The sequence below is a fragment of the Crocuta crocuta genome, unplaced genomic scaffold (assembly GCF_008692635.1).
Source record: "Crocuta crocuta isolate KB4526 unplaced genomic scaffold, BGI_CrCroc_1.0 scaffold333, whole genome shotgun sequence".
NCBI lineage: Eukaryota > Metazoa > Chordata > Mammalia > Carnivora > Hyaenidae > Crocuta > Crocuta crocuta.
Window position 1 is genome coordinate 3657033 of NW_027532856.1, and position 13814 is coordinate 3670846.

General features: G+C 43.4%; 1 protein-coding gene across 1 annotated transcript in view; it reads right to left on the reverse strand.

The window, feature by feature from the left end:
- Positions 1-445: 445 nt before the first annotated feature.
- YPEL2 (yippee like 2) overlaps positions 446-13814 on the reverse strand; it is a 41467-nt gene continuing 28098 nt past the window's right edge. Inside the window, exons 2-4 of the mRNA XM_077745549.1 lie at positions 10098-10141; positions 8996-9104; positions 446-5230 (exon numbers count right to left, since the gene is read on the reverse strand). Of these exons, the coding sequence (XP_077601675.1) occupies positions 5141-5230; positions 8996-9104; positions 10098-10141 (243 nt within the window). The 3' untranslated portion in view covers positions 446-5140. The remainder of the gene's footprint in view (positions 5231-8995; positions 9105-10097; positions 10142-13814) is intronic.

Here is a 13814-nt window from a genome sequence, read left to right on the forward strand (position 1 = left end):
CTCCATATACTGTAACTGTGAATACTCATTTCCCTTTGTTAGCCGGTTATTCAGATAATGCTGCCTCTTTGTGACATAATTTTGTTTTGTTTTACAATTCTTTCATCTCTTCACTTAATGCAATCCAATTTCCCCCAAGAAATTCGTATAAACAGAGAAGTTTGAAGAGTCTAAGAATATGGGGCTTAGTAGAAAGAAATCTTAAAGGTCACTCATGCATTTCTGATATCCAAAGATAAGAGAAACATTTGTAGATGAACAGGAGACTTGATTTTTATTCATTGACTGGTCAACTGTCCTTGGAGAAAACAATCTCACAGGGTCTCAGTTGACAGCTCTGTGAATGGGGTTAGACAGATGATCTCCTGTAGGCTTTTCAGTTACTTTTAAGTGTTAAAAGTCAAGATAAAACACACTGCATCAATTAAGACAGATGAGCCTTCCAAATATTTGAAAACTTTATTTTCTCAAATGAGCACCAACACAGATTGGAAATATGACAGAAACAATGCACTTTTCTCTAATACTGAATCACTATGTACAAATACAGGAAAAGGTGAAGACAAATTATTTGAAAATAATTATCTTTGTTATTGAAGCAAGTGACCTGAAAAATGCCACCAAAAAAGATAAAGAAAATAACAAAACCCAAACCCAACAAATACGATTTGTAAACACAAGCATAAATAGATTCCCTATTGAAAGATCGTCTCTGCAGGTTGGAAAAGGGAACGGACTCTCACTCTCACCAAAATGTTATATAAAAGCATATAGGCAGAATAAATTTGGTGATGATTATAACTTGTTTCTTCTTGGCTTTACCTTTCACTTCTGGCAGATTTCATGACTGTATTTTGCTTAAAAAAGATTAAACATCTCTTTCCTCCACCTTGACCACTAGCACGTTTTCTCTTTTAAGTCTACCTCTTTCTTAAAATATGTAGTTGACTGCGTTTAAGATTTGATTTCCTAGCCTCTTCCTGAACCTGAGGCAATCTGACCTTAAAATAAAATAAGCTGTTTACCTACAAGGTATTGTGTATGATTTTACTGATGTCGTTTTAACCCAAACCAGTTACTGATGTGGCTTTTATAACAACGGGAACCCTAGGGTACATAAGGAGTACACTCACATCTCAGAAACACAGATTTGACTCTGCTTGATCTTCACAAACAACAGACTTCCTTTACAATCTGTGAAAGTTGAGCACACAGTGAAAGAGGAGCAAACTGGCAATAGCTCCAAGCTCAGAAAAACAAAATCCTCATGGTTTGTGCTGCTGGTCCACTCGGAAACAAAACAACCAGAGAGAAAGAGAAGAAAAGCCTTATGTGCCCAAGGTGTAAACTGTAGGTATAGTGTCCCCAATAAAAAAGAAACCAGGAGGCACAATCTCTTCACTTAATGCTTTTTACACACACGCGCGTGAGGGCCCACATGTGCACACGCACACACACAAATTAAAAACAATATCCCAATTTGCTGGAAATTCTAACAAAAGGAATCGCTAAGTTGTTACTAAATTTGATTTTATTTATTTTCTTTTCTAGCCAATACCGGTGCAAGAAAATATTCTCAACCTGGTAGTGTAGCGCAGAGTCTTGTTCCATTGGGAAAGAAATGCAGAGAGGCATTGCCTTACTGCCTCTGTACAGACTAAAGTGATACAGATCTTTTTTTAAAAAAGAGTATCCTGATGATCACTATTTCCCTTAAAATATACTTCAAGAAATGCAGAGGAAACCATAGAATTTAAAAATGAAAATAAAAAGTGCTCTCAGGGGATCTGAGAAAACAGCACCAAATATATTATTTAAAAAATTAAATATTATTTACAAAAGTATATTTCACAAGCAACTTTTTTAATATATATATCCACTTGAAAATCTTTTTATAAAGGGGACACCTCTTTTTCACACACTGACCCACCAGTATAAAGATTTACTCTATCCTACGTCCATGATCTTGCTGTCACAGGAGTTGGGGCAGTACTCAGTCAGGCCCAGCTGACGATCTGTGGCTATCAAGTTTGGCTGTATTTGATTCATGTCAATTCAACCCATCAGCAGCCTGAGACTAACATTCTGGGGGGTTGGGTGTAATCCAGGGCTGCCAAGGCCACATGACCCAGGGCAGCACAGGGGAGATGGACCTAGAGGGTCTGCTGGCTGGACTTCAGTTGCAAATGAAGGCAGCTGCTGGCTGAGGTATAGAACTTCATGCCTTTCCCTTTCTCACTTCTCCCTTTCCCCTGCCCTACTCCCTGCACCCTGCCTAGGCTTTACCATCAAACTCCAATTCCCTGAACCTGCCAGGGGTGAATGGATGAGGTCTTTGGTTATGCTCTGAGTCAATAATTTGGTGAGGAAATTAAAGAATGAACTGACTGAGGCCATGAGTTGATGTGTCTCCATCACTCAGCTGTGGTCTCTCCAATACTGCTAGACATTAGGTAGACAAGCTATGAATGGAGCAAACGTTATAAGAAGCACTTTAGGTTTCATTGACACAAAGGGAAAGCCTAATGAGTTGTGGGTTTTTTCCCCTGTAGTTATGGAAAAACCAACAATCTACTTAGATCTTTCGCATCAAGTACGGCGCCACGCACCCACTGGATGCTCAATGGGTAATAACTTAAAAGAAAAAGAAAGAAAGAAAGAAAGAAAGAAAGAAAGAAAGAAAGAAAAGAAAAGAAAAACCAGAACCCGGGTCTAATTGAAGCCTGCTCTGCCCACTCTGATCCATGCAACAGTCAGAGGCCTCATCCCCAAGGAGCAACAGTGGCACATTGGTCTTTTCTCCCCCTTGAAAATTCGAGGGCACCCGATGTCTGGTTTCTGTATCACCACACTCCATTTTTAGTTTCATAGACAAAACACGTACCCATGTTTAACCCCATTTTCTTCCTATGGAAAGGAGTATCAATAGTCAGGACATTCCCTGAGCAAAGGGGCTAATCAAAATCCATAAATGAAGGCCACGACCTTCAAGGGAGAAAGAGGGAATCTATAATTTTTGCGCTGGCAAGCCAGCTTAGGAATGTGAAAGTTGAAAATGCTTTTTATTGAGATCTTGGCCCTGGGAGCCAGGAGACCTTCTTCTCTGGGAGCGGAGATGAAATACTCCTTCCGAACCTCAGTCTGCTTTTCAGTAACGTGAGGAGAACTTAACCTCCCCGGGATACTAAAGCACTGGAAGATGTGGACAAAAAGCCTTTGGGAACAAGACTCAGTTTCTAAGAATCCTTTTACAGAGGCAGTCTGCTGCTAAGCCTGGAGCCACTTGGCTTCCTGTCAGTCCTGCTGTCCACCACCTCCAGGGCAGGACCATGCCCACCTCAGGTCCCCCTTCTGCACAAAGAGACATGAAAAAGCATTTCCACCATGGACTCACTCCCTAGGGGAAATTGTTCGAATTCTGGAAATGTCCTGGATTGGCTGCTTGAATCTTGATTATTCAACTTTACAGATTCTTGCCTCTATGAACTCATTCTTTTGTGACGTTTAAGGTGAATTCTTCCTATAGGAGCAGCCTACTTTCGAGAATGAGATGCTGAGAATTATCTAACATAAGCTGCACATATCTTAACAATAATTACATTTTCAGTCTAAGCAAGAAAAGTAACTCAGTTCAATGAGTTTCGGTCATGCACCGTGTACTGACTGAAGTGTTGTAGAACACACTTCACAGTGTTGGTTAATTGTAACAAACTCCTTTCTCTCATGAGCCTTCTAGGGATTTGTTCCCTGCTTCCCTAATATAATGAACTTTGGTTTGGGAGATGAGAGGCAGGGGCTAATATCGGAATTTGTTACTTGATGTTTGACATCATACCTAAGCCCTCCCCACTGCTGGACCACTCTGACAATTTCTCTCCACACAAAGCATTCAAGTCCAAGGAGAATAGCTAGGGGCATAAGCAATCTACTGGCCCAGTTATCACTAAGCTCAAAGCCTTGGGACTTTGTTTTCCACAATCTACAATGATAGAACTGGAGAAAAACAATCAAAACTCTATCTACAAAGAACTGCTGATCTCACTGAAGCCATTGCATACCAAAGGGGAAAGATACACTAACCTGTAATGGCTCAAATCTAAACTATTCCCAGCATTGCCCCACCCCACCCACTTCCTTGCCACAATGCTCTTTTCTTATTAAGGGTCAGGGGGGAAAAGGTCAGACAGTCAGAACCGCTAGCTGGTTCTATTTTTTTTTTTTTCCTGGCCAATAATATCTGAGCCATTTCTGCAGAAGCTCCCAAATGGCAACCCCCTTTGTTCCCTGTTCTCCTCAATTACTGATTTTTAACTTTGTTGGCGGTCAAAGCCTTTGGGATGTTTGGATCTTGCACCCATTGCAAAAGGCAGTCTCCCCTCCTCTCACCAACAGTGGCTGAAGAGGCAAAGATTACCTGAAGGGGCAGTGAGGCATCAGAGTTTATCAAAAACCATCTGGGCTTCACACTCTCTGCTGCCAGGACCCCCCTAACTGGACCCAGGAGGACCAGGCCCCTGCCCCACTAGTTAGGGCCCGTTCTTGTGCTCCAGTGCTAACTGGACACAGCTGGTGTCAGGAACAGAAGCTTCTGATCAGAGAGAATGCAGTCTATGAGGTATTTTTTTTCTTTGTCCTTTTAGACAAGTCGATTATTTCAAGCCTAAGTTACCAGGACTCCAGGAGCAGCACAATTTTGTTCCTCCCTCTAACATCCCGTCCCCTGACCAGCCCTGGGACCCTCAAGGCTCCCCATTTCCTTCTTCCTTGTACCCCTGTGCTGTGCCACTGCTCTCCTGACAAGAGGCCATCAGGCAGCTCTTAATGGGCCCCGGGGCCCTTATCAAGGTGGGCTGCCGCCATGCGGTCAGGCATCTGTTCCTTTCGTTGTTTTGTTTTCAGCCAACACTAGAACAGAGAGAGAAGCCAGGATCAACTCACAAACAGATACAAAGCAAAGAGACAGAGAGACAGCGATTTAGAGGCCGGTCACCAGAAAGACGGCGGCAGGGTGGGAGAATGCCCCAGATGGCAAGGCCCCTAAATGGATGGAACCAAGTGTTCAGTCACTCTCTCACGCTTGGGTAGAATGTTCGGTTGGATGGCGTTCACGTGGACACTGGGGTAGGTGGATACCCTCTGATCAGTCCCAGCCATTGTCCTTGATCATGTGTGCTAGCTCAATGATGTATTTGCCTTCTTTATATTTCTGGCTGCTTTCAAAGGCATGTTCCTAGGAGACACAAAGGAAAAGATACCAAATGAAGAAAACAAGTAGGTAACTTTTTATTTTATTTTATTTTTTGAGCAAAGGCAGGCCAATGACAGGGATCAGGAACAGCTTCATCCCGACTCACTGAGAAAATTCCCACCACACAAACATGCCAGGTCCCCTTCACTTAATACGGCTCCGAGGCGGCACCACGACCTTCTCAACATTTACAACAGTTTAAATGTTTTGCAATTTAAATGTTATAAATATTTTCTCAATATTTACCATAGAATTTCTTCAAGATCTTTGTTCATTTAAGTCTTTGCCCAGGGGTGCCTGGGTGGCTCAATCGGTTACTTGACTTCTGATCTTGGCTCAGGTCATGAGATCAAGTCCTGCGTTGGGCTCCACATTGACAGTGAGAAGGCTGCTTGGGATTATCTCTCTGCCCCTTCCCTGCTTATACTCTCTCTCAAAATAAATAACTTAAAAAAAAGTCTTTGCCCAAATGTCACCATCTTATTTTTTTTTTTAATGTCTTTATTTTATTTTGAGTGACAGAGACAGAGAGCGAGCAGGGGAGGAGCAGAGAGAGAGGGAGACACAGAATCTGAAGCAGGCTCCAGGCTCTGAGCTGTCAGCACAGAGCCCGATGTGGGGCTCGAACCCACGGACTGTGAGATCATGACCTGAGCCAAAGTCAGATGCTTAACCGACTGAGCCACCTAGGTGTCCTCCAAATGTTACCATCTTAGTATAGTCTTTCCTTAGTAAATCTTTCCTCCTTTAAAAGCACAACTTCCACCCCAGAACTCTTTCCCCTCTCTTCCTGTTTCACTTTTCTCCACAGCACTTATCATTCTCAAAAACATACAGTATAACCTCCATGTCTGTTTTACATATTATCTTCCACTACCACAAAAAAAATTTCATTGAGAGTAGAGATTTTCATTTATTTTGTTCAAAGCTGTGTCCCTTGTGTCTAGAAGACTTCTTGCCATATAATAGGTCTTCCAGTAAGTAACTGTGGAGTGTGTGAGTGTGTGTGTGTGTGTGTGTGTGTGTGTGTGTGTATAAAATCTTAGGGGAACTTGGTTTCAGATGCTAACCAGAAATCTGCTCTAAGGATGATGCATCTATAAAGTCTGCGTGTTTTAATTCTCAATTATTTTGTTACACTTAGAGAAAAGACACTCAGGGAGAGACCAAAGTATGGTGAGGCCATATAGGTCTCTTATTTATTTATCTTGCTGTTTCTATGTGAGGTGTGTTAAGTCTGTTTTTCCTTCACTGCCCTTCTCTGGGGATAAAGAAGCCACATGAACTGGAGGCTGAAGAACCAGCAGCCCTCAAGCCCCACCCAGCTGCCAGGCTTCTGGAAGAAAAACTCAATATAAACCACCTGGGCCAATTACCATCCTAAATTTACAGCACTGTGGGTGGGCTCTCAGGCTAGTAAGTCCCACAGTGGGGAGGGGGAAAAAAAAGCCCTGCATAGGTATAGGTTCAAAGGGATATTTCATTCATAGGCATACATGAATAAAAACTCAATGTATTATCTGAAAAACACTGGTCATCATGGTCATTATGGGTAAGCTTGGTGAGCAGAAGCAGTGGATATCTGCTGCAGTTCTGAGTCTTCCAAATTAATAAGTAGCTAAACCCTAGTGCCCACAGGTTCTGGGCAGCATGTGTATGAAGTGTATCTTCTGTCCTAGACCTCTGGGGATTTGCATCTCAGAATGAGAGCTCAGACTTGAGTCTCTTGTTGAGAGACGAATCATTCCACAAAGTCGAGAGGGGAGAGGCCCTGAGAGAGAATGTGCAAACACATCACACACATGCAAGAGCTGTGGGCTCAGCAGTAATTTCCCTGACACTTCATTATGCCTCAACTCTGTGTGTGTGTGTGTGTGTGTGTGTGTGTGCGCGCGCGCGCATGCGCGCGTGTTGTGTGATGTATACACAACAGAGGAATGTGGTTCGAGAATAAGACCATGGTAGTGTGTTCGGGGATGGGGGGAGGTAAAAAGAAAACTAGGAAAGTAAGAATATATCTCTACTGAACAACAACAAAAAAGGACAAAAAAAATTTTTTAATAGCCCCCAACCACAGGGCACTTGCAGAATGTCCTAAATGGACTCCAGGGGACAGAGCACTAGATCTGAAGTCTACAGAAACCTCCAGGCGGAACCCCATTTCTGCTTCCTGGCACCAGAAGCATCACTTAACCACCTTTGTTTATGGCTGTGAACTTTCCATTTATAAAAGTGGGATAAGTGAAAGTACTTCACAGGATTACTGTGAGGGTGAAAAGAAACAATGGAATGAAAGCTTGGAGCACTCGCCTGGGACATGAGAGATAATAAGTATTTGGGGAGATGGATGTTTCTCTATCTCATCCTATGGATATCACTATACCTGTCAAGCTGTTTTATCTGTTTACCCGTAGCTTTCCTCTCTAATATGATGACTATAAACACCCCTGAGGGCAAGGATTAGATCGCATTTACTTTTGTATACAACACAAAGGCTTTTAATAAACCTTTGTCAAAGGTGTGAATAATTTTACATAAAGTAAAGAGCAAAAAACTCATTCAGATTTATCTTCTGTCTGTAATTCTGCATATCTTTAATGGAGTAAGATGACCAAAAGATTGGGAAAACAGAAGGGCAGAATATATCTGGATCAAAACCAGAACTGTGGCCCCCAGATCACCCAGAGGGGGCCAGTGGCCATGCAGGGGGAACAGAATAGCCAAGGCCAGTTTTTCCCACAAGCCACAAGGAGCAATCAAGGCAACCGTAGGGATCTGTGACCATTGTGCCATCATGAAACACGCTATCTAGGATCTTTCTTCCTAATTCTGAACATGTCAAGGGAGATATGAAAGATGGAATCTGGGGGCGCCTGGGTGGCTCAGTCAGTTGAGCATCATCCGATTTCAGCTCAGATCAAGATCTCATGGTTCGTGAGTTCGAGCCCCATATTGGGTGCACTGCTGTCAGCTCAGAGCCTGCTTCAGATCCTCTGTCCTCCCCACCCCATACATGCCCCTCCCCTACTTGTGCTCTCTCTCTCTCAAAAATAAATAAACATTTTAAAAAAATACTAGTTGAGTTAAACAGGAAAGGAATGAATGTCTAGTAGGGAGGGTCTAGCCATGACTATATTTGACAATGGACATTAATTAACATGCTTGATGATACCTAGCATAGAGCCTAGCATGTGAGAGATGTTCTGGGGACATTTACTGGAGGAAAGGGCATGGGCTCCACAGTGAGACTCCTGAACATCTATATCCTGGTTTGGCCAAGTAATGGCTAGGTAACATTGGATATACCACAAACCTCTCTAAGCCTCAGTTTCCTCATCCATAAAATAGGGATTAAAATATGAACTACCTTCTAGGGATGCTGTGAATATCAACAAAATAATGTATGCCTGCAGCACAGTAAGCTGTCAGGAAATGGTATGTGCTGCTATTATTATTAATTAAATTGAAAAGCAGGTGTGTGTGTGTGTGTGTGTGTGCATGCACATCTGTCTGTCTGTCTCAGGGGCAGGTGTGAAGGAATGAGTAGGAGAAGGGGACTATCAGAGAAAAGAGAAGAATGAGTGTGGTAGACGAGAGTGTGCCAGGAGATGCTCGTTGGGTCCAGTTTCCTGTCCTGGACTAAGATAATCCCACAAGGCCATAGGAAGACAGTGGAAGAAATCAATCTTCTAGCATGAAGCTCTCTTGTTCTTTCATTCACCGCCAACCAGACTCCTCAGTACTTACATATTTCCAGCCCAGAGTGGTTTTGCAGTTTTCACAGTAAATGTCTGCGACTGCATGCAGTCCGGTGAGCAACACTCGCTCTTCTGCAGGCCCGCAGCCCACATTAACTCTGTGCCAAGGGACAGAGAAAACGGGTAGTTAGTCACACATTCATCATCAGTCGCTCAAGCTGAGCTTGCAGCAAAAATAAATAAATAACTGAGCACAGATGCCTCAAGGGAAGCCAACACCGAGACGGGCACCATTTATGACAGAGTGGTAACAACCCCGAAAAGGTAACCACGTGAAACATCACCACTGAAATGATTTTGAGATCTGCAGGTTCTGATTCAGTGAGTGTATGAAAAATAGTCTTCATGGTTGAGACTTCGCCTGGAATGTTTCTAACTAATGCTTCTAATCTTGTGACCCAAGGGGACAAACAGATGGCCACATTGTGAAGACCACATTCCTGAGCACAGGTCCTCAGCTCAGAGCTTACTGAGGACTGGATGCAGCTGAAGATGGCAAACGTGACATCAGCAGAGTTTTGTCCCGATTACACGGATGAACGAGCCCCATATTATCTCAAGCTGAACATGCTAGATTTCCATTCTCACAGTTCATCACGCTTGTGTGAGCTTCGGCCTTCCTTTCCCAAGTAAAAGGGTACGAATGATGTGCTTAGCAATGATGGGGGGCCCTACAGGGTGCAGCCGGGGAGACTCTTCACTCCCAGGCCTTTCCTCTGCTTTCCTGAGCTCCTGAGCTGACACTGGTGTCTGTTGTTCGACCTCCCCTCTTCCCCAGTGACTCATCGTATCCCTCCATGATGAGGCTCTCAGAATCACTTCAACTTCTTCTCTGTGAGACTATAGCCCTCTGATCCTCCGATGTGCTTACTAAGGGTAGTAAATGTATACTTTTTGGCCAAAGATGCTGCCAAAAAAAAAAAAAAATCCACAAAGATAACTGGCTTCCAATTGTGGAGAGTAATGTTCCATTGGGCTTTTAGTGTGGCAGAGAGGGCAGGGTCCATTGCTGAATTATCACTGAGGGCTGCTTTTCCCCTACCCTGCAAAATCTGCACCAAACAATGGATGTACCATTCAGAGACACTCACACTGAGTTAAAGAGGTATGCTCGTCCTTGACTTCCTTGGAACGACTGAAATGCAAGAAAACAAATCGATAGTTAGATATCCATTTCACCCACCCATTTGAGAAACCAGCCCCAAATCACAACAGTCATGACCTTCCAGGATTGACACAGCAAAAAAAGAGCACTGAGCCATTTAATAGTCCAGCTGGCAGACAGCATGGGGGAGGGCAAGAGGGCAGAATAAACAGAGCTAAGAGTTTGGGCCAGCCCACACTTGGGCTGTTTTCACAGCCCAGGTGAGAAGATACAAAAACCAAACTCCACAATAGAACTGAAAACTTCTTCCTTCCTGACACCATCCGTTTATTAATACACCTGAGATAATCCGCTTTGGCGTTTCTTGGACCCACTTGATTTCAGGCATCTGTGCTGGCCACAGCTTTCCTCCGAGTTGGCTAGGGAAATCAGTGTGAGCACTTCTGCTTACCCTCTTGGTCTAGCCCTGCAGAAGAGAGCAAAGAATCCCCAAGGCAAGTAAGAATAAACCACTAAACCCACACTCCTCACTTCTTGGAGATCCTTACTGCCGTGACAATTACAATCCTCCTAAATTACTTCTGAGGTGTAAGCAATTTGAGCTCTAGATCACAGGAATGCTCACCAAGCAGCAATCCCATTTTAAATTCTAGCTTAAATATGAGCTGCCTTCTTCTGACTGAAGGGTGGCGGGGAACAGAAGAAACATGAGCCAGAACTTGCCATGCCATTTGGCATCTACTTCCATTAACACAGGCCCTATCCATGTTTTGCTCCTCTGGTTACGCTGCAAAGTCTGGCTGACATGAGCCATCCGTGTTCTGCATTGCTGCCTGCATTTTTAATGTGGTCTGACAATCGTACTCTGAACCAAACATCCCAGACTTCTCTGAAAACCAGTCTAAAAACAAACAAACAAATAAGGGACCCTGTCATGACCTCTACTACTCAGTAGCTGGAGAAATCCAGCCGTGACTGGTTAACAGATGACCAGAGGGTGGGAGAGAACCAGACAGGACACAGATCACTGCTCACCAGACAGCCACTGTCAGAAATGCAGGACTTTAGGGATCAGTGCTGCCAGCCAGAAAGAAAGGCAAAATTTTTGACTTGTGGAAAAACTGCCTTTGGGGCAGCTGGATTATGGGTTGCCCAGCAGAAAAATGCACCAGAGGCCTTTGCTCCCAGGTGTAGCTCCAAGAAGCAAGCCGATGCTCCTCAGCTGCTGCTCAGACCCAAACCAGCTCTTGCCTTTGGGTCTGAAACATTCCTGAGGAACATAAAAGCTTCCTGACTGGAAATGAGCATGAATATGAGTGTCCCGGCCTTGAAACCTGGAGGTCTGCACGACGTGTTTGGAAGAGACATGTCCCTGTGGCAAACACTATGGATTTGCACAACCTGTTAGTTCAACCTCGGAGCACTAGGCACCCAAGCACTGCCAGGATAGCAAAAGCTCACGATCTGGCCCCACCAACCTCTGCAGTCTCTTCTCTTGCTAGAGTGTCCTTTGCTCTAGTCAGGCCAAACCACGTGTGGTTCCTGGAATCTTGTGTTTCACCAACTTTACCCAAGATACTCCTTTGGATGGGGAGGCTCTACCACCTGACCAGTGCTAGGCCTGGGCTCAGCTTCCTCTCTTTTGTAAGGCTTTCCCTGACCTCCCCTGGAAGAGGCATGTGTTGGCACCCATGTTCTGGACACCTCTTATTCCTGGTCTGTTCTTTTTTAGCACTTAACGTATTGGATCTAATTTGTCTGTTCATTTTCTAACTCCCTCACTAGATTGTGACCTGCCTGAAGGTACAGGCCATGTCTTCTTCACACACACACTCTCTCTCTCTCTCTCTGAACCTCAGCATATAGCACATGAATCTGACATACTGTAGGCTTTTATTATTTATCCCACAGGTAAATTGCCTGTTTCCCTTTTTTCTTTAAATGGCTTTATTGATATATAACTAACACAAGAAACTGTGCATATTTATTTTTTAAATTAATGTTTATTTGGGGCGCCTGGGTGGCTCAGTCGGTTAGGCATCCAATTTCAGCTCAGATCACGATCTCACGGTTCGTGGGTTCGAGACCCACATCAGGCTCTGTGCTGATGGCCAGCTCAGAGGCTGGAGCCAGTTTTCAGATTCTGTGTCTCCTTCTCTCTCTGCCCCTCCCCAACTCATGCTCTATCTCAAAAATAAACATTAATTTATTTTTTTAATTTTAATTTTTTAAAAAAATTTTATAGTTTATTTTTTACAGTTTATAGAGAGAGAGGGAGTCTGAAAACAGGCTCCAGGCTCTGAGCTGTCAGCACAGAGCCCAAGGGGGGGCTCAAACTCACGATCTGCGAGATCTTGACCTGAGCTGAAGTCGTACGCTTAACTGACTGAGCCACCCAGGTGCCCCTAAACTGTACATATTTAATATGTACTATTTGTATCTACCTGTGAAAACATCACCACAATCAAGATTATGGACTATCTGTCACACCCAAAAGTTTCCTCTTGTCCTTCTTCATCTTATATAGCCTTTCCCTCCCCTCCTCACCCCTTTCTCCACTCACTTGCAGGCAGTCACTGTGGTCACTACAGTTTCTATTTTCTGATTTCTTATAAATGAAATCACACCATATGTAGGGTATTTATGTCTGGCTTCTCTCATGCAGCATAATTCTTTTAAGACTGATCCATGTTGTTGAATTTTATCAAAAGCTCATTCCTTTTTATTGCTGAATTATTCCATTCTATGGATTTACCAAATTCCTTTATACTTGGTTTGATTTTGATAAGGGATTTGGACTAGTCCACCTCCAAGTCCCCTTCCAACACCAAAATTATACTGTTTTATGATTCCACGGTTCTACGTTATGGATAATAGGGAGTGTCATCCTCTAAGAAACATTTGTTATGAACTTCAAGTTCAGTACTTAGAAAAATGAGGCTATGGGGAAAACAAACGCTAGAGGAAAGCAGACAGGAAAATGACGACAGGGCAACGCCGCTCTACCATTTATAACCGGACAAGGCATTTATTTCTAAAAGAGTACAGATTATCTACTATATCCAGGTAGTTAGGAACGCAGAGAGAGGGGCAGCATTGTAAGACTTTCCAGGGTAGTGGTGTTCCAGGAATGTACACAAGACAATCAGGGTAGGGAAGAAACACTAAATTTTTAAACTGTATTTATCTCTTAAAGAAAAAGTTTCACTAAACAGTCACAGAGATTGCCACAGGGATCCACCCCGGGCTAGTATGTGCCATGTGTGTACAGGAATCTACAAGGAGGTGTGGGGCTCTCACTAAATGTGTGTGTGCCACTAACAATGGGACCCTTCAGCCTGGGCTTTTAGAATATCGTGAATACTATTTTTCTGTGAAACAGGATGACAATAATGAGACTAATCTTGTAAAAACATGGTATTTAAACAGTAGGACCCTTGTGGTGTTTTTTTTTTATGTTAGTATGATAGAGCACTACAGAGAGGTTCGCGCTTACATCAAAGTACTTAAAAATGTAAAGAAAGTTACACATTTTTCTTTTGCAAAAAGATGAGCATTCCCAACTGGCCTCTGTAGTAAAAAGTGGCTGACAGTAGTATGGTACTCTGCAATATTTTCCAAAGAACAAATTCACTAAATCTGCCGCCTTCAAAGTAAAAGTGATATTTTAACAGGGAATGTTGTGCTATGGAGAGAACTGGTA